Below are 19,908 nucleotides of genomic sequence, written 5' to 3' on the forward strand. Positions count from 1 at the left end.
ACAAGTCTCGTTCTGTTGCCCAGGCTGGAGTCCAGTGGCATGATCTCGGCTCACAGCAACCTCCACCTCCTGGGTTCAAGGGATTCTCCTGCCACAGCCTTCTGAGTAGCTGGGATTACAGACATGTGCCACCATGCCAGGCTCATTTTTGTATTTTTAGTAGAGATGGGGTTTCAGCATGTTGGCCAGGCTGGTCTTGAACTCCTGATTTTGTGATCTGCCTGCCTTGGCCTCCCAAAGTGCTGGGATTACAGGCATGAGCTAGAGCACTTGGCCTTCTTTATTTTTAAGACAGAATCTTGCTCTGTCGCCCAGGCTGGAGTGTAGTGGTGCGATCACACCTCACTGCAGCCTCAACTTCTTGGGCTCGGACGATCCTCCCACCTCAGCCCTCAAGTAGCTGGGACTACAGGCACGCACCGCCACACCTGGTTTAATTTCTTGTGGAGACGGGGTCTATGTTGCCCAGGCTGGTCTTTAACTCCCAGACTCCCTACGTGCTGCGATTGCAGGAGTGAACCACTGTGCCTGGGCTTTTGGAGCCACATCTGCCTGCTTCTGTGTCTGTGATGGGGTCCCAGGGTCTTAATTCCTGCGTGCTGTGGCCGCTCTGAAGCGAACTCATGACAGCAGGGAAGGTGGGGGTGCGGCTGCCCTCCCTGGGCTGCATGGGAACGCATGGCTCCGTGTCCTGAGACGGTGGCTGAGACAAGAGGCGGAGCCGGCTCATGCTTAGTGTTTTATTTCCTCAAAGGAGCCATGCCACTGGCCCTCCCAAACACCTGGTATCCTTCCCATTCCCACCACTCCCAACTGTCAGATTCCGTTCAGCTTCCTCCAGCCTCAAACCAACCACTTCCTTTTCACAAGCTCAGACCTTCCAAACATTTTAATAATGAACACATGTTAAATAGCAGCTCTCACTATTACAGAAAGGGGAGCTAGAAAAGTTTAGTCCTACTCTGTGCACAAGACTGCAACACCCCGCTCGTAGAAGCTGCGAGGATCTTCCTTTGTAGCAATTTCAAAGTCGACGGTGAAGATAAGGTCTGCACGGGTGAAGTTCAGGTAGACGGGTAGGGTCACCTGCAGGACAAGCAGAGGGGTTTACTGGTGGCTGGAGGGAAAGGTAAGAAAACAGCTGACAGGCCCCGGCAGGAGAGGGGCTTAGACAGTATGAAACGGTTTTCCTCTACAAACTCCATTCCCAGGTCCAAGCAGAACCCAGGCATGGAGAGGGGCCTGTGGAGTGCAGGGAAGGCGGCGCGTGCTCACCACAGTGGCCTTCTTCTCCGAATTGGTCTGCTTCACCCAGCGCAGCTGCGTCAGGGGCAGGGCGGTTGAGATGGCGTTGGACAGTGACAGCTTGTTGTTGTTGCATGTGGCCCCTTGAAGTTTCAAACCTGTGAGGCGGAAGCCAAAACCCAGCCTGAGGTGAACACGACAGCTACGTCAACCCCGGTCACAGGCTGACCAACACGATGGCTCCACCCCATCAACAGTTGGTCACCTGCAGGTAGGCAGGCTGGCCAAGCTACAGGCCAGGTGCTCATCACCTGCAGAGATGAGCCAGTATTTTCTGTGAGATTCCACTTACCTGTGACCCCAAAGCTGCAGGCGTCAAGGGTGGCACTCTGTGAGGTGGTGACGTTGACTTCCAGGCAGAGCTCCTCCAGGGACCAGCTGTTGGCCTGGGCCACATACTGCCTGGTGGCAGTGATGTACGCCTCAGGCACGAACAGGCCACCCAGGCACACGTGGATGTTCTGTGGGAAGTAGCACCCCCGGGAAAGGAGCTCAGGTCAGACCCGGGCCTTGTTTGTCCCCAGAGCTGCTGCTGCCCACCCCAGACTCATCAGGAGCGCCTTCACCTTCAGTTCCTTGGCGCCACCAGACGCGGCCGCCAGTGAGATGTTCTGCAGCTGTTTGATCCTCTCGCTGAAGTCGGACACCCACTGGATGACCGTCATGCCGGCAGGCACCGTGTAGTGGGACCAGCTCCGAGGCAGGATTCCTGCAGCCAAGGCACACAGAGCCGGGGTGGTGTCAGCTCTCACAGCTCCCCCCGCACAGATGGAACAAATCTGCCAGTGCGCCCATGTCCCGGCTGCCCACACAGGCGGCTGGCGCCTCCACCTCCTGCCTTTCCAGGCTGTGCTTTATGCCCCTGGCGCCGCCCTCACTGCTGCATCTGCTCTAGCTCAGGCTGGTCCAGAGCATGTCTCAGAACCGTGCAATTTCGAGGGTCAAATTAGTCTGGGTGTGTCTGTCTGGAGGACCATAATGACATCCAAGTAAAACTGCAGCTAAAAACTCACGTCAAACAAGCAGCTCAGCGTTCCTGGTGATTAGGGCTCTTGGGGCAGACAGGAGGATGCCGGGGGCTCCTCACAACTTTGGACAAGCCCCCCAGGCTCAGCTGCCCCTGCTTTTCCACTGTCCTGGGGGATACCCATTCTTCACAGACCACAACCTACCACTGTCCCTCACTGGCTTAGGCCACCATGTCCCCATTCACTGTCTTGCAAGACCCTAAAAAACTGTTAAAGTTGCATAAAGATTTTGGCCAACATTCAGTGAACCAGCAAGAAGACAAATTCTTGGGCATTTCTAAGCTCCCCCACCACGCCCACCTGGAGGGAAAAGGGCACGGAGCTGCTCTCAGAGGGAAACTCCCGCAGGCCTGGCTCTCAGCGAGAGCTGCTGTGTGGCTGGGCTCGGTCATGGCCCCAGGCCAAGGCCCCTGGGAGAAGACCTGGCCACTAAGGCGCTGGGCTTCAGGTGCCCGCAGGCTGGCATCTCACGCACCTTTCACCAGCTCGTTGATCAGTGTGCGCAGGTAGTTGGTCTGCTTCTTCTTTCCTTCGCACACCTGGACGACATCCGCGAGGTCCTGGCGAACGTCCTGAAGCAGCTTCGCGCCCATCTTCACTTCTCTCTCAAAGAACCTGAACAAAGGATCCTAAAATCGTTCAAAGAGAAGAGAAGGCCAGGGTGAAGAGAAGTGAGGAAGATGTCCTTTCTCAGGCAGAAAGATCCGGCAGAAGTAACTCAGCCTCCGGGACAGCCCCAGAGCTCCTGACCTGCCCAGGGTCATGGACAGTTTTGGCAGAGCCTGGCCTGGAACGGAGCTCACGTGAGGCTGCGGCTGCTCAGAAACCCACCGAGACCCCTGCCTGAGCCGCGGCTCTCAGAGCTCTCTAGGGAGGAAGGGCTGCGGCTGCTTGCTTTGGAAGCTGTCTGCCTATCTCGTGGAAGAAAGGCAGACAATCTCCTGGAGTGTTTTCAGTCCATTTCAAAAGGGTCAACTCATCTTGCCCAATGCCTGGACACCCACTCTGAGGCGACAGTGGGCGCGAGCGCGTTCCATCCAGCACGATGGAACCAACAGTCCACGGAAGGACAGTCCACGATCGTCTCCAGCACCCGGGACCCTGGGACCTGGCCGGCTCGCTGCCCTCCTAGCTACCTTGATGTTCTCCACGGTGCGCTTGAGGTGGCTCAGCGTCTGGGGGATGAGGTGGAGCCAGTTGGACGCGGTGGTGTGCAGCGTCCGCATCCAGGCAGGGCGCCCGTCGGACGTGGAGTCTGTCCTCGTCTTCTTCTCGGTCTCAGCGTAGGCCAGGTCGTCTTCGTCCTCCAGCATCTGCATCTTCAGCATCTTACTGATCATGTCCACACCTGGGCCACAGTCGCACAGTCGCAGCAGGAGGGAGGGAGAGGACAGGCAAGAAATCACAGAGGAAAAAAGGTCTTGAATGTAAAGGCCACAGGTGAGTCTGCACTGGGAGCTGCAGCAATCTGAAAGGTGCTCAGCTGTATGTGCCTTTTTTTTTTTTTTTAAAAAAAGACGGGGTTTCACCATGTTGGTCAGGCTGTTCTCGAACTCCTGACCTCGGGTGATCCACCCGCCTCAGCCTCCCAAAGTGTTAGTTACAGGCGTGAGCCACTGCGCCCGGCTATATATGTTTTTAAAGAACAGAAAATGGCCTGGCCAGAAAGCTAAGGAGACAAATACAGCAGAAAATTTTTTACCAGGTCAAGTACATGACTGTTAAAACTGACCCAGCAAGACAGGCTAAGGGGCTGACGCCCACAGTCCCAGCACTGTGTGAGGCCGAAGCCAGAGCATTTGTTGAGCTCAGGGGTTCAAGACTGACCTGGGCAACATAGTGAGACCTCATCTCTACAAAAAATGAGAAAGCCAGATGTGGTGGTGGCACCTGTGGTCCCAGCTACTTGGGAGGCCTCAGCTTCCTGGGCTCAAGCAATCCTCCCACCTCAGCCTCCCAAGTAGCTGGGAGCTGTGATTGCACCACTGCCCTCCAGTCTGAGTGACAGAGCAAGACTCAGTTTCAAAGCAAAACAAAACAACTGAAGCAGCAGCCTGAGTCCAAAGACTCAAGAGAGGCTCTTCAAAATCCTGGGCTCACAGTGAGACCTGGACCAAGCCGCGGCCCAAATGACTGCATGCTCAAGGGGCTCCAGGAGGGGGTGCCACCTGCCCTAACTCAGTGGTGTCCCTTGGCTTGTGACTGCCACCGTGTGGCTGGGACTACCCTGAGCCTCGTGGTACCTCCAGTGTGTTCCGGCCCCACCTGACTTTCCCTCCAGACCCGCCCAGGCCCCCTGGCTTTTTTGCCTTCTTTGGGATGTGACTGGTGATGACGCCGGGCAGCTGGATCTCTGGGTTAGGGGAGCTCCCTTTTTCTGCCTCTGACACAGAATGCTGAACCTCAGGCTCCCGGGAGGCTGCACCATAGGCAGGCAGGGCCTGGGCCTTGCTGCTATGCTCTAGGTGGGACTGGGCGAGGTGACGGGTGTGCTATCCCCAGCACAGTGCTGGCACAGCATGGGGCTCAAAGAGCAGTCATGATAGGCCTGAGGGGTCCTTCACAGGGACCCAGTTGTGCAGGGCCACAGTGGGGCTCCAGCACGTGACCCCAGTACTTAGCACAAGCCTCTGCAGAGCAAATGCTCCTACCTTACCCTTGGAAACGCACTTGGCGCCCAGGGCTCCAATTATCCTGGGCTTCCTCGCCAGATAACCAGTGACTCAGCTGCCAACCATCCTGTTTTCATTCTGAACAGGCAGCTGAGTTTGCGGCCCCGAAGCTGGTCTACAAGCATGTCCTCCGTGGGAGAAGGCTGCTCTGCAAGAGGCACAGGTGCCCTGCAGGGTGGCCTCGGCTGAAAGGCAAGCCCCATAACTGCACGTTCTGCCTACAGGACTGAAGGGCAGCCTGAAAGGAGCGGCCTGATTCTGCTAACCAGCTGTGAGTTTCAGCAAACCCCTTGTCTTCTTTTTGTGACTTTTTCCCATAATGGAAAGTTGAGATTTGATCAGCTGCCGTCAATCCTGCGTGCAGTGCCTGGAGGCTTTGTGAAGGCCAATTGCCAGGTCTGTCCGCAGTGATGGAGTGCATCTGGGCAGGGCCTGGGAATCTGCATTTCTAAGAAGTTCTGCGGAGGCTGCTGCTGTGGGCCTGGGAGCCACACTGAGAGTCACAGGATTAGAGGATGTCTTAGCTCCCTTCTTGCTCATATCACTTGAATAGTCTTGAAAAAAACATCTTGTAAGTGAAAAGAAAAAAGACTGCTAAAAAAGTATATTCTAGGGAAGATGAATGGTTTTAAAATATCACTTAATATCAGGTACTTTACAACTCTTGAAAAAAAAAAAAAAGTAACTGATTTTCTTTTTTGAGAGACGGAGTCTCGCTCTGTCATCCAGGCTGGAGTGCAATGGCATGATCTTGGCTCACTGCAACCTCTGCCTCCTGGGTTCAAGTGATTCTCCTGCCTGAGCCTACAGAGTAGCTGGGATTACATGTGTCTGCCATCATACCTGGCTAATTTTTATATTTTCTGTAGAGGTGGGATTTCACCATTTTGTCCAGGCTGGTCTCAAATTTCTGACCTCAGGTGATCCACCCACCTCGGCCTCCCAAAGAGCTGGGATTATAGGCGTGAGCCACTATACTCGGCCATTTTTGTTTGTTTTTGAGACACAGTCTCACTCTGTTACCCAGGCTGGAGTGCAATGGTGCGATCTTGGCTCACTGCAACCTCCACCTCTTGGGATCAAGTGATTCTCCTGCCTTAGCCTCCTGCGTAGCTGGGATTACACCATGCCCAGCTAATTTTTATATTTTCAGTAGAGACAGGGTTTTTCCATGTTGGCCAGGCTGGTCTGGAACTCCTGACCTCAAGCGATTTGCCCACCTTGGCCTCCCAAAGTGCTGGGTAACAGGGTGAGCCACTGTGCCTGGCCAGTAACTGCTTTTCAATATGAGATGAATAACTAAATGCTATTTCTACGCTCGTTTACAAAAATATCAAGCCTTTTCTCTAGAACTGAGTTGATGATGCAGAAAAGTTCCCTGTTAGAGCCTGTTCTTTCCTCTGCGTCCCCTTGGAGTGGAGTAAGAACAGGTGGAGACTGGCAGGGAGGCTGAGGCTGACAGAGCCACACCCAGCACAGGCAGGGAGGGCCGTGGGACAGCAGCATCCCCCTACCCCGCATGTGAGGACCCTCGCTACCTACCCTGTGTAGTAAGAAGGACTTTCTCGGCGTTGTTGGGCAGGCCCAGCCAGGAGGGCGTCTGGGTGTCAGGGAGCAGCTCCACCCATTGCACAAACTCCTCTCGCCTAGAAAACCAGTGTAATTGGAAATGATGTTAGGGGCTACCTCTGAGTGACACCAGACACTCTGACGTCACAACTGTCCCCATCCCAGCAGGCAGCAGCATACCTGATGCCATCGGGCATTTGAATGTCTTTATGCCCGTCGACTTTGCACGCCAGCTTAAACTCACTGTCGAAACTCCTGGTTGTGAACAGGCGCTCCAGGAAGGTGTTAAGCAGACGCTGGTCAAACTCGTTGTCCACACGCCCACCATAAATGGACTGGGCCATCAAGGTCTTCAGTGCAGACCACGGGATCTTATCTGGTGAGATGTTCTGCCTGCCCTGGGGGAGGAAAGGCAGGCTTCGTGTGTGTGGTCGGAGGCCTGGGGCTCCCTTTCGAGGGGCACCGTTGTCCTCCTCACTCCCCATCGCCTGCTAGGCTGAGGCTGTCCCAAGGGGTCAGCTCAATCCTCCGAGCTGAGTCTGGCCCCTCAGCACCACGCCCTGTGGCGTCCTCCCGAGGCACACGCCCGCCGCCTGTCCTGGCACAGCCCGCACTTGCCTTGGCCGTGTCGTCCAGCCACGTGTCCACTGTATCGCAAGCTGACCGCAGGTCAGACTCTCCAAATTCATACTTCTTTGACCACCCTAGTGGCGCATATCGTAAGCGTTCTTGGATGATAGCATGGAACCAGGCCAGCAGGAAGTACAAACGGGCGCGCTCATTGGGAGACTGGGTGAGGAAAGTGACCAAGCACAGGGTCATTAGAAAGCAGCATTTCTCGTCAGACGTGGTGGCTCATGCCTGTAATCCCAGTAGTTTGGGAGGCCAAGGCGGGCAAATCATGAGGTCAGGAGATCAAGACCATCCTGGCGAACATGGTGAAACCCCGTCTCTACTAAAAATATAAAAATTAGCTTGGGTGTGGTGGCACATGCCTGTAATGTAGCTACTCAGGAGGCTGAGGCAGGAGAATCACTTGAACCTAGGAGGTGGAGGTTGCAGTGAGCCAAGTTCATATCACTGCACTCCAGCCTGGCAACAGAGCGAGCCTCTGTCTCAAAAAAAAAAAGCAGCACTTCTCCAAGAGCAGCACAGACGCCAGGTCAGAGCCAAGCTTTACCAATAGCTGTCCACATCCTGACAACGGCAGCAAATTCACATAAGCATTGTTGCTAGGAGAAAAGTATGTCAACTTTTCTATTAATAGACGTGTCATCCAGTGAGACCATCAGAGAATTCACTCAGCCAATAAGAAATATACAGAAGACAGAGTTTTTAAGAATGTCAGAAAAGGTGGACATGGGCCAGGCGCGGTGGCTCACGCCTGTAATCCCAGCACTTTGGGAGGCCGAGTGGGGTGGATCACCTGAGGTTGGGAGTTTGAGACCAGCCTGACCAACATGGTGAAACCTCGTCTCTACTAAAAATACAAAATTAGCTGGGCGTGGTGGCACGTGCCTGTAATCCCAGCTACTCAGGAGGCTGAGGCAGGAGACTGGCTTGAACCCAGGAGGCAGAGGTTGCAGTGAGCCGAGATCATGCCATTACACTCCAGCCTAGGCAACAAGAGTGAAACTCTGTCTCAAAAAAATAAAAAAAAAAGGTGGATACGGCACAAAACAGAACAGTATTTATGAAACAGAATTGACAGAATGATGCAAAACCCCTGCCACCACCCCCTTCCTCTTGCCCAAGAGTCTTGGTCTGCAACCCCAGCTACACTTGGTGCCCGGGAGGGCTCTGCTTGGTTTCAGGTGACCTGTGCTGGGGGACAGGAGATCACCTACCACCTGGGGACACAACTCTGAGTCTTAGCTTCTCCATGGGCGTCTCTGCTCCTTTAGGACCTAATCATACCCCATAACCAAACATTGCCTTTACTTTTCAACCTGCTCATAGGAAGGAAATTTTACATGGAGAGACGGGGTCTCACTATGCTGCCCGGACAGGTCTTTTTTTTTTTTTCCTGAGACGGTGTTTTGCTCTGTCACCCAGGCTGGAGTGCAGTGGTGCAATCTCAGCTCACTGCAACCTCCGCCTCCCAGGTTCAAGCGAGTCTCCTGTCTCAGCCTCCCCAGTAGCTGGGATTACAGTCACCCACCACCATGCCTGGCTAATGTTTTGTATTTTTAGTAGAGATGGGGTTTCGCCATGTTGGCCAGGCTGGTCTCAAACTCCTGACCTCAAGTGATCTGCCCACCTCGGCCTCCCAAAGTGCTGGGATTACAGGTGTGAGTCACCACATCCAGCCTGCCCAGACACATCTTGAACTCCTGGGCTCAACTGATCCTCTTGCCTCAACCTTCCAAAGTGCTAGAATTACCAGTGTGAGCCACACAGTGCCCGGCCAGGAAGGAAATTTTACCTACAGCTGAAAGCAAAAGCACCTGTGCAATTCATCACATGGTGCTTCTGGGAAGCCCAGGGACCCACCTCTGCATTTGGTGATGGGACTGGGCTTTGACTTCTATGGAGAAAGCATACCAGGAGGACGAGGTACTTACCTTGCATATCCGTGAGACAGGAATGCTGCTGAATGTCCTCAGCATGTTGGCCTTCACACCTGGTGGTGGCTCAAACACGAAGATGCGACCGGCGCGGAGCAGATTCACAGGCACCTAAGGGAGATCGTGGTTCCCATTATGGCTCAGGTGTGGACACTGGCGCCTGCTCACCACCACACATGGGCTGACAGGACAGTGCCACACCAGCCTGCAACATCTCCACCCCTTCCACCACCCACCTTGGGGTTGATCTCCATGGTGAGGAAGAGTCGGAAGCAGGCATGTGGCTGCAGGGAATGCAGCTTCTTCTCCAGCTGCATCAGCCACCCTGGGGCCAGATGCACATTCTTCAGCATCACCCACCTGCACACACAAAGTGAGAGTCACGCAATATGCCAGGCTGCCTGCCTGAGTGCCTGGGGACTAAGGCTTTCTTTAGCAAAAGAGAACAGGCCTACCTGCCCGACTTCACAGCGGTGTTTATGGCCTTATCTGCTTGGTTAAAGCCTTCTGCAGAGCCTGGTGCAGGAAACAGTGTCAGCAGCAGCTGCCTTGGACATCAAGGCCCACCACGAATCCTGCAGGGCTCCCGCCCATGAAACCCATCCACCACCCTTACCGATGGCAATTGAAGTGATCTGCGTGTTCTGCTCAGCTGCAAGGTCCTCAACATGCCCACTGGCATCATAACCAGGCACAGAGCACATTAAGACAGGAGTGTTGGGCTTCACCTGCAAACAAAGAAAGTTACTTCGGTGCCAGCCAGTGGTATGTACCTGTCAAAGGAAGGGACAGCCCTGAGTGAGGGGCCTGGGAAGATGTTCTTCCTGGGCACAGAGGTGTGGGCACCACGGAGCTAGTAGTTCAGAATCTGCAGCGAGTTCTTGGTCTTAGGAGGAGACTGTAGCCCAAAGTGAGAGCAGATGCCAGGGCTGCTGCTAGCTGTGGCTGGGGAGGTGCATGCAGTCTCTTAGGAAGCCCAGGCTATACCAGGACATTACCTCTGTGCCCACTATGTGGGTCAGGTCGAGCGGCTGCTCCATGATGGACATGAAAGACTCCCCGAGGTTTGTTGAAACAAACATGTGGGCCATGGCCAACAGGCGATCGGGCCGGAAAGCCTGGATGAGGAGCAGGCGGTGGATGGCCTGGCCAATGGGTGCTGAAACAGGTACATGGGGTGGGTGCTGGGTGGAAGCATGGACTTTGGGACACCCTCCCCTGCCTGGACTGTTCTTCCCAAAGCACCTGCTCAGCAAACACTCAGCATTTCAGGATCAGCTCAAAACAGAGAAATCAGCCACGCCTCCTGTGCCTTCCTCAAGTCCTCTGGACATGTGTATGAGAACACCTTACCACCTGGTTGTATCCATAGGACAAGGTGCCGTTTGCTGATTTTAAAATTACTACCCTAAAAACTGCTCATCTCCTGAGAACACCTGAAGGTACTGAGGAAGGGGGCTCCATGCTCTGCCCTCCACGGTCTGACACTTCCTCTCAGCTGGGCTAGCCCAGGGTCTGGCCTAACACACTCAAAGATGGCTTATGGCATTCCATTCCTGTCTGCAGCCTGAATACAGCCAACTAACTCCTTACCAAGAGCTCCTTGTCTTGTTCTCTTGTGGTCTTTGAGCAAGAGATAAATAGGAATTAGAAATTTTTGATCTACTTCTAAGCCAACACCTACCTAGAAGCCATCTCCTTAAGTGGTTTCCTAAAAAAAGTTTGTTTTTTTTTTGAGATGGGTTTTTGCCATATTGACCAGGCTGGTATTGAACCCCTGACCTCAGGTGATCCACCGCCTTGGCCTCCCAAAGCGCTGGGATTACAGGTGTGAGCCACTGCACCCAGCCCTTAAAAGGTTTTGACATTGAAATACTTATCTTGGGAATCAGTGACCATTCATTCATTCAGAGACAGGGTCTCTGTTGCCCAGGCTGGAGGGCAGTGGTGCAATCACAGCTCACGCAGCCTCAACCTCCCAGGCTCAAGTGACCTTCCTGCTTTAGCCTCCTGAGTAGATGGGACTGCAGGTGTGCACCGCTATGCCTGGCTAAGGTTTTATTTTTTGTAGTGATGCTGCCCAGGCTAGTAACTTTTTATTTTTTGAAAGCATCCCTTTAAGCAGCAAAACCCAACTGTACATTCAGGTCCGGAAAGAAAACCACTGCGGGGCTTACTTGCAGGTGTTTCTTCATTCCAGAGGTAGGGCACGGTCTGCTCTGGGGAGCTGCTGTCCAGCCAGATGCCAAATTGCTGTGGAGACAACAGTGGAAGCACCCATGGAACAGGGCTGGCCTCTGGGGACAGCAACTCAACTCACGTCTAACGCGACAGTCTGACACGAGAGCACAGACACAACATTCTGGGTTTTATATAACATGTGATTCCTTACAATTCCTGGGAAAAAGCCAACATTTTTCACTGGGAACATTTAAAAGAACAATCACCTCGTCCGCCTGAACCTTTGCAATCAAGTCCTTAAACGCAGGGAGGCAGCTCAGCCTCACCACGGCCTCTGCCTGCTCCACAGTCAGACCCTGGATCCTGGGGGTGGAGCCAGCACTCAGGACGATCTCCTTTCCTCTCAAGAAGTGCTGGAATTCCGCATCGTAGGTGGGCTCCCTGCGAAGGGTGTGACAGATTAGCTAGGGTCTCTCACAGTCATTCCCACCGTCACTAAAATAACAGTTGTGATTTAAAGAAAAGAGAAAACAGGCCGGGCACAGTGGCTCATGCCTGTAATCCCAGCACTCTGGGAGGCCGAGCTGGGCAGATCACTAGAGGTCAGGAGTTTGAGACCAGCCTGGCCAACATGGTGAAACCCCATCTCTACTAAAAACATAAAAATGAGCTGGGCGTGGTGGGGCATGCCTGTAGTCCCAGCTACTCAGGAGGCTGAAGCAGGAGAACTGCTTGAACCTGGGAGGTGGACGTTGCAGTAAGCTGATGTTGTACCACTACTCTGTTGCCTAGGCAACAGAGGAAGACTCCATCTCAAGAAATAAAAGAAAAAATAAAAGCACGTATCTGATCATGAAACCTTTGTGGGCAACCACACGGACGCCATCCTCCTGCGTGCGTGAGTGCAGGAGGCTGCTCTTACCCCATGGTGCCCTTCAGTTTGATTCTCGCCAGCAGCATGGCGAAGGTGATGTGGTCCTGATGCAGCATGCCTCGAGCCACTCGGTTAAACGCCACCTGGGACAAGAGCAGGAGACAATGTTGTTCCATAAGAGAGGGACCTGTGCTTCCCCCCGCCGGGGGGCGGCTGAAGACCTCACACTACCTGGAAGAGGTCCTTCGTGATAATGGACAGGCGCTGTGTGTGGTCGGTGGCGCCCTTCAGGTTCGGGTTCTCGTATAAGACGTTGTGATAAATGTCCAGGAAAAACTGGAGGGAGTACTGGTACAAGAAGTGTATCTGAAAGGAAGCAGTGGGCGGCCGTGAGCAGCTGAACTTCTGCACGCCAAGGAGCTTCTGTGCGGGGGCCTGCCAGCTTGTGCACAGCCAAGGCACCCACCTGCTTGAGGGACTCCATGGTGAAGTAGATGCTGCTGCAGGCGGTGGAGAGCGGGAGGTACTGCTGGGACACGGTCTCCACCTCCTGCATGACGATGTCTGTCTCCTCGACTTTCCTGGTGACCTCTGCAGCCTCTCTCTTCAGGTTCTCCAGAGTGGTTATGATTGTGTCGTCATCCAAAATGCGCCCTTTCACCTCGTTCAGAGCTTGTAGCAGAGATTTTTCCAGCTGACGCAAACGGAGCTGAAATTCCCCTTAAATGAGTAAAACACGCAGAGTTTGCAATAATACTTCAAAAGGAACGCTCTCTCAAGTGTTTGCCACAAACGTGGAACATCCTAGTCACTTAAAAGTTCAGGGGCTTTACCTGCACCAACCATCTAAAAGCCACAGGTCCAGATCCTACCTTGAAGTTTAAGAAGATCAGATCGTTTCTCGTCCACATCAGGTCTTTCTGCTTTAAGTACTTCATTTAGACACTGGCTTTGTAAACTGCTACGGGTGACTGTGAAGTTTACAAAAGTAACCCGGGAACAGAGATCTGGTGGGAACTCAACCTGCCAAAATAGATAAGAGAATAGTCTGTTTTGTTAGCTCCACTGCAAAACCAAATCCTGCCAGACTTCTCTGGGGAAGGGTCCCATTCCTTACGGTTGGATCCCGGGTGGACAAGAAGATGACAAACGAAGGCGACAGGTCTATGTCCTGGTCCCCGAGGGTGATCAGCACTCTGCCACCTGTTCGCCGCACTTCACGGTTCAGCACCGGGTTCAAAACTGGATCGTAGCTTTCCACATCCTGCAGAGCACACGGTGGAACTTGACGGTCAGGGCTCTGCAACCTTACCTTCACCCAAATGTGTCGACGTCCTACTCCAGATAAGCGTGCCTTCCCAGAAGCCACCTGCCACTTGCGTATGGTGGCCACTAGCTATCTGTGCCACTTAGATTTAAATTAACTAAAATTAAAAGCTTGGCCGGGCGTGGTGCCTCACACCTGTAATTCTAGCACTTTGGGAGGCCGAGGCAGGCAGATCACTTGAGGTCAGGCTTGAGACCAGCCTGGCAAACACGCTGAAACCCCATCTCTACTAAAAATACAAAAATTAGCTGGGCATGGTGGCGCACGCTTGTAATCCCAGCTACTTGGGAGGCTGAGGGAGGAAAATTACTTGAACCTGGGAGGTTCAGACTGGGAGGTTCAGACTGGGGGACAGAGCAAGATTCCATCCCCCCCCCAGAAAAAAATTAAACACTCAGTTCCTTGTCACACTAGCCATGGGAAATACTCAGTAGCCACCTGAGGCTAGTGGCTACATTGGACAGTGTGGACCAAAAGGTACTCCCACCCTGCAGAAAGTTCTGAGGGACAGTGCTGACATACACTCTCTGAATGGCATTTCATTTAAAATTTTTTTTTCCATTTTGCATAATGAATTCATTTCTTTGCAAATCTGATGCTTCCTAGTGACCTTACATGCTTTATTTAAAAAATTTTTTTCTTCCAACTTTTAAGTTCAGGAATACAAGTGCAGGCTTGTTACACAGGTAAACTTGTGTCATGGCAGTTTATTTTATAAATTATTTCATCACCCAGATTATAAGCCTAGTGCCCATTAGTTATTTTTCCTGGTCCTCTCCCTCCTCCCACCCTCCACACTCTGGAAGGCCCTAGTGTGTGCTGTTCTCCGCTATGTGTCCATGTGCTGTCATCACTTAGCTCCCACTTGTAAGTGAGAACATTTAGTGCTGGTTTTCTGCTCTTGCATTAGTTTGCTGAGGATAAGGGCCTCCAGCTCCATCCATGTATCCACGTTGCTGCAAAGGTCATGTTCCTTGTTCTTGTTTCTTGAACATGTTTCTTATATTCAGTACAGCCATAAAAAGGAATAACTTTTTTTTTTTTTTTGAGACAGTTTCATTCTGTCTCCCAGGCTGGAGTGTAGTGGCGTGATCTTGGCTCACTGCAACCACTACCTCTCGGGTTCAAGCGATTCTGTTGCCTCAGCCTCCGAAGTAGCTGGGATTACAGGTGTCTGCCACCTCACCTGGCCAATTTTTGTATTTTTTGTAGAGATGGGATTTCACCATGTTGGCCAGGCTTTTCTTGAACTCCTGACCTCAGATGATCCACCTGCCTCGGCCTCCCAAAGTGCTGAGATTAAGGCATGAGCTACTGTGCCTGACCACTGAATCGAATTTTAAATGCAAATAATGATTCTGTTGAATTTATCTGTTATAGAACCATCTTAAAGCTTTATCCTTCTGATACAAAATGAAGTCTTACAAAGTTGAAAACTAAATGCAGCCCCCAAAAAGGAATTCCCTCTTGAATGCAGTGTTTCAAGAATTCAAAGGCAAACACCAACCTGGACCAGAAGCGGGTTACCAAATCTCAGTGCACTCTCTAAGTTCTTTCTGAAGGCGTCATCCAAGAAGCTGGTCCGTGTGATCTTACGATCCTTATATTCATTCATAATGAATTCGGTGGCCTGTCCAGAGGGGTCAATGATCAGCGGATACCTGAGGATGAGGCCACAGAGGAGGAGGTTGAAACACCAAATGGGGAAAGCACAGGATCACGGTTAGCCAAGTCCCTGATGAGAGGGACAGGCTGTCACGGCCACCCGAGAGTGCTTTTCAGAGACATTTTCAGGTTTACCAATAAAGCTCATGTGCTTAATGCTAACATCACATCATCCTTTTGAAGAACTACTAGAACGAGGAGGTAGCTTGAATCACATACCAGGAGGGGCATCACTAAACATCCTTTCCTTCTGGGACAGTCATCCTCTCAGCATCCTGCACTGTTAGAACAGCTTTTTCACATTTACAACCCTTCTAGACAGCAGGTATCAACAGCAATGGTGCAGCAGCATCAAGGGATAACATCACACAGAATTTAAATTGCCAGGGACTGTGTCAAATTACAGACACTACCTCACATAACCCTCACAACAGCCCTGTGAGGCAGATACTATTATCGAATCCATTCTACAACTGAGGAAAGAAAGGCACAAATAAGCTAATATGAATCTACCTAGTCTAGCCAGCTGAAACATTAAAAAAAAAACCCAACTGGTAATATACACACAAGCTTCTACAAAACTCAAACTATAACAGGGCACATGGTGAGAAGAACCATGCTGCCCTGCCTTTCTGACCCTATTCTTTGGTCACTAAAGTCCCTTCCCCAAGGGACTTTATAGACTTTTCTCGTCTATAAAGATAGACGAGAAACTTTTACCAGTTTCTCGTCTATCTTTATAGAGAAGGTCTAAGAATTGACACACACACGTGTCAGAATGGGTGCTGTGGCCTTTGGGGGAGGCCTCTACCCTCTGCTCTGCACCTGTGCAGCTAGTATTTGAATGTTCTGTGTCTGTAAAGACTACCCAGCGCTGCAGTGTGGAGACAGTCTCCCACCGGGCCCTGGGGAGGGCCATCCGAGTTAACCCCAGCACTGCAGCGTGGAGACAGTCTCCCACCGGGCCCTGGGGAGGGCCATCCGAGTTAACCCCAGCACTGCAGCGTGAAGACAGTCTCCCACCGGGCCCTCGGGAGGGCCATCCGAGTTATCCCCAGCGCTGCAGTGTGGAGACAGTCTCCCACCGGGCCCTGGGGAGGGCCATCCGAGTTAACCCCAGCGCTGCAGCGTGGAGACAGTCTCCCACCGGGCCCTCGGGAGGGCCATCCGAGTTATCCCCAGCACTGCAGCGTGGAGACAGTCTCCCACCGGGCCCTGGGGAGGGCCATCCCAATTATATCTCCAGTCTCCAGCTGGTACACACTTGGTTTTAGATTTGCTGTTTTTTACACATGGCAGGCTGCTGCTGAATGAACACCTAGAAGCGGAACTCCTAGGTCAAAGGGTCATTTAGATAAATGTCTACAAATGTAGATAAATCCAGTCCTGCACACAGACTATACTGATTGATCCATATTCTTGTCGGCACCACCTGGTGAGACATGGAGCGCTCTCAGCACCTAGCCCATCTTCATTGCAGTTACATCCCATTTCTTACTCTGTCCTTCCTAAACAGAAAAACAGGTAGCACTTCCCCTTTAACCGGCTAGGTATTTTTAGTCCTTGTAATGCAGGAGGACTGTTTGAATGTCCACCCCTAAACACAACGCTGCTAATCACTTTCATTTTTATGTTTTTTTTATTTTTCCTAGCAAACAATATTCTATCACACATTTTTACGTTTTTTTTGAGACGGATTCTCGCTCTGTTACCCAGGCTGGAGTGCAGTGGCGCAATCTCAGCTCACCACAACCACTGCCTCCTGGGTTCAAGCGATTCTCCTGCCTCAGCCTCTTGAGTAGCTGGGATTATAGGCATGTACCACCATGCCTGGCTATTTTTTTGTATTTTTAGTAGAGATGGGGTTTCACCACGTTGGCCAGGTTGGTCTCAAACTCCTGACCTCAGGTGATCCACCCGCAGTCAATTTTAGAAGGTTACAAGAAGCATTCACTGCAGAATAACTCAGACACTTGACAGTAAAGAGAACAGCACATGCCCCACCGTCAGAGAAGCACCAAGCTGCCAGCACTGTATAACCACACCTCATTTTCTATTCCTCTCTTGAAACAAGGGTGTGTTCTGAAAAAAATTCAAGATCACCACCCACATGCCTTCCATGCCTCTCCTCGGTACCCGAGCTCGTACCTATTGAACCGTTTCAGCATGATGGCATTTTCTGTGCACAGGTCATCTGCAGGCAAGGAGCTGGCCTGCCAGCGAAGACGCTCATCGGCATTGGAAAGGTATTCCGTCCTGGCGATATCTGTACGGAACTGAAAGGCAAGGCTGTTACCTTTCCTTCTCCTCAAAGCCACAGATGGGACCGTTCTCAAGGGAAGACTCTGCAACTGTGCGCTCGGCACTGGCTTGCCTCACACTGCCTGTACATCCTTCATCCTTTCTGAATTCCCCGCAATGCTCACCTGGATGTTGGCTTGCTGCAGGTGATGGGACCAGGTAGTGAACAAGTTCTGACGCATCTGCTGGTCAAAGTAACCTGCATAGGCAATGAACGCAGCCGACAAGAGACAGTCCCCAGCAATAGTGGACATCTGGTTTTTGAAAGTTTCACTTGTTTTTTCCCATCGTTCCCGTTCAGCAGACAAGCTCTTCAGAAGAGCCGTGCTCCGGTTTACCTAAAAGGAAAACCATACAAGATGCTCTGGGATCAGGCCTTTCAGGATGTATACTGAATCCTGCAAATTGGTTCATCCACATTAAGTGCAGGGTTTCGGGTGGCTCAGAAACGTGCCCAAGCTGTTCACAATTCCAAAGGGGATGAGACCCAGATCATGTATAACTAATGACCACACAATGACTCAGAGCCTCAGCAGGGCTGATGCTGGGTATGGAGAACTTTCAGCCTTGGGATCTGTCAGTGGGCAGAGAGATGGGAGTAGAAAGGGCCTCTGAGGCGGAACAGCTGGGGGAGGCCTTAAGGGAGAGACACCAATGGCAGCAGATGAGAGAGCCTATGCTGAGGATTCTGTGGAGCAGTGCAGGAGGCAGCGACCCTGACAGCAGGGAAGGGACCTCAGGCAGACAAGAGACGCCACCACTGAGGGCCTCGGGCAGCAGAGCAAACAGGTCTGGAGCTGCTGGTGGGGGATTCACTGGCTGCAAAGCGTCCAGTTTGTATCAATCTATCCTCATTAACAACACTTAGTAAATACTCGGTGTGTATTATTTTCCAGGAAAAAAGTCCTCAGGGCAGATGTTAAAGAGCTACTGAGACCAACATGGTCCGTGCAGCTCATGTTAAAGTGTGTTAATCTCTGCCTCCACAGCAGGAAGACTGGATGAATGATGATCTTACTTTTGCCTCGACAGCTGCCAGGTCGGCCTTGATGGCCTGGGCCTCTGAGATGAGGACGGCGTACTCCTCCTTGTAGCGGGCGATGCTGGCCTCCAGGTCCCGGATCATCTGCTCCACCTCATTGGCCTTCTGCTGGTTGTCCTTGGCGTCATCTTCCAGCTTCTGCAGCTCATTGCGCAGAGGCTCCACTCTCTTTAACATGTCTGCATAGTTAAGCTGGGAAGAACCAATTGATAACTGTTATTTAAGCGACGGGAAAAGAGGTCACCTTTCACATGGGAGCTGTGGGCTGTGCTAATCACCTGTGCAATTGCCCATTTCACCATAGGGCCGCAAGCTAGGGAAGCCCGATTGACAATTTCATAATTGTAACTTGGATTGGACATGTAGTTTTTCTTCATCTTCTCCCTTATGGCATCACTGAAAAAGAGGAATGATATTTCTAAGCACATGCAGGACAAAAGCAAGAAAGAGTTTTCATAAAATTAAAATGGAAAAGATTGGAGCCAGCTCCCAACTCACTGCCCCAACGACTGACGCTTGGTTCTCAGGAGAAAGCTGAAAATGTACTCTCAACACTTGAACAATTTCCTTCTTTTTTTTTTTTTTTTTTTTTTTTTTTAAATGAGACAAGGTCTTGCTCTGCCACCCAGGCTGGAGTGTGGTGGCATGATATAGGTTCACTGAAGCCTCAATTCCTGGGTTCAAGCAACCCTCCCATCTCAGCCTCCCAAGTACCTGGGACTATAGGTGCTTGCCACCCTGCCCAGCTAATTTTTGTATTTTTTTTGTAGAGGCAGGGTGTTGTCATGTGGCCTAGGTTGGTTTCCAACTCCTAGGCTCAAGCACTTCACCTGCTTCGGCCTCCCAAAGTTCTGGGATTAGAGGTGTGAGGCACTGCGCCCGCGTGAACAACTGATTTCAATTTCCAACGATACCTTGGCATTTCCACTTTCTCACCTGATCTCCTCTGCAGAGAAGTTGACAATGGTCGGGATGAAGTTCTCCCGCATGATGATGGAGCGGATCTGCTTCCAGTCTGTGGTGCTCTCCCCCAGCAGCAGGCAGATGGACTCCAGGGCCAGCTTCACGGCAGCAGGAGGGTTGGCCATCGACCTCACCTCTACCAGGTGCTGCTTCTTGATCGACTTCACAGCTGAGTGGCAGCAGGAGTGGATGAGGGCCGATGGGTGGGAGAAGACAGAGCAAAGCACGGTGAGAATGAACCAAACAGCCAGGGGCTCCAACTCCAAAGAGAGAAAGGACAGCTAGCTGCTCAGAAGAGCTAAGAAATGAGTTTTTCTATATTAAACCCTCTGGAATAGGGTAAGTAGCTGATTTCTTTCTTTCTTTTTTTTTTTTTTTTTTTCATCTTCACCTCGATCCTGGGTTCATACACAA

General features: G+C 51.8%; 1 protein-coding gene across 1 annotated transcript in view; it reads right to left on the minus strand.

Moving 5' to 3' along the window:
• Positions 1 to 724: 724 nt before the first annotated feature.
• The window catches only part of DYNC1H1 (dynein cytoplasmic 1 heavy chain 1), an 88,130-nt gene continuing 68,946 nt past the window's right edge, over positions 725 to 19,908 (minus strand). The window contains exons 52-78 of the mRNA XM_017528090.1: positions 19,468 to 19,663; positions 18,810 to 18,927; positions 18,508 to 18,723; positions 17,615 to 17,827; positions 17,337 to 17,464; positions 15,031 to 15,184; positions 13,314 to 13,460; positions 13,069 to 13,219; positions 12,663 to 12,916; positions 12,428 to 12,562; positions 12,245 to 12,339; positions 11,589 to 11,763; positions 11,319 to 11,394; positions 10,140 to 10,300; positions 9,758 to 9,869; positions 9,597 to 9,657; positions 9,378 to 9,501; positions 9,139 to 9,252; positions 7,193 to 7,363; positions 6,755 to 6,972; positions 6,548 to 6,651; positions 3,470 to 3,681; positions 2,809 to 2,962; positions 1,872 to 2,014; positions 1,598 to 1,766; positions 1,276 to 1,403; positions 725 to 1,086 (exon numbers count right to left, since the gene is read on the minus strand). Coding sequence (XP_017383579.1) covers positions 958 to 1,086; positions 1,276 to 1,403; positions 1,598 to 1,766; positions 1,872 to 2,014; positions 2,809 to 2,962; positions 3,470 to 3,681; positions 6,548 to 6,651; positions 6,755 to 6,972; positions 7,193 to 7,363; positions 9,139 to 9,252; positions 9,378 to 9,501; positions 9,597 to 9,657; positions 9,758 to 9,869; positions 10,140 to 10,300; positions 11,319 to 11,394; positions 11,589 to 11,763; positions 12,245 to 12,339; positions 12,428 to 12,562; positions 12,663 to 12,916; positions 13,069 to 13,219; positions 13,314 to 13,460; positions 15,031 to 15,184; positions 17,337 to 17,464; positions 17,615 to 17,827; positions 18,508 to 18,723; positions 18,810 to 18,927; positions 19,468 to 19,663 — 4,058 coding nt within the window. The 3' untranslated portion in view covers positions 725 to 957. The remainder of the gene's footprint in view (positions 1,087 to 1,275; positions 1,404 to 1,597; positions 1,767 to 1,871; positions 2,015 to 2,808; positions 2,963 to 3,469; positions 3,682 to 6,547; positions 6,652 to 6,754; positions 6,973 to 7,192; positions 7,364 to 9,138; positions 9,253 to 9,377; positions 9,502 to 9,596; positions 9,658 to 9,757; positions 9,870 to 10,139; positions 10,301 to 11,318; positions 11,395 to 11,588; positions 11,764 to 12,244; positions 12,340 to 12,427; positions 12,563 to 12,662; positions 12,917 to 13,068; positions 13,220 to 13,313; positions 13,461 to 15,030; positions 15,185 to 17,336; positions 17,465 to 17,614; positions 17,828 to 18,507; positions 18,724 to 18,809; positions 18,928 to 19,467; positions 19,664 to 19,908) is intronic.

The sequence above is a fragment of the Cebus imitator genome, unplaced genomic scaffold (assembly GCF_001604975.1).
Source record: "Cebus imitator isolate Cc_AM_T3 unplaced genomic scaffold, Cebus_imitator-1.0 Scaffold52, whole genome shotgun sequence".
NCBI classification, from domain to species: Eukaryota; Metazoa; Chordata; class Mammalia; order Primates; family Cebidae; genus Cebus; species Cebus imitator.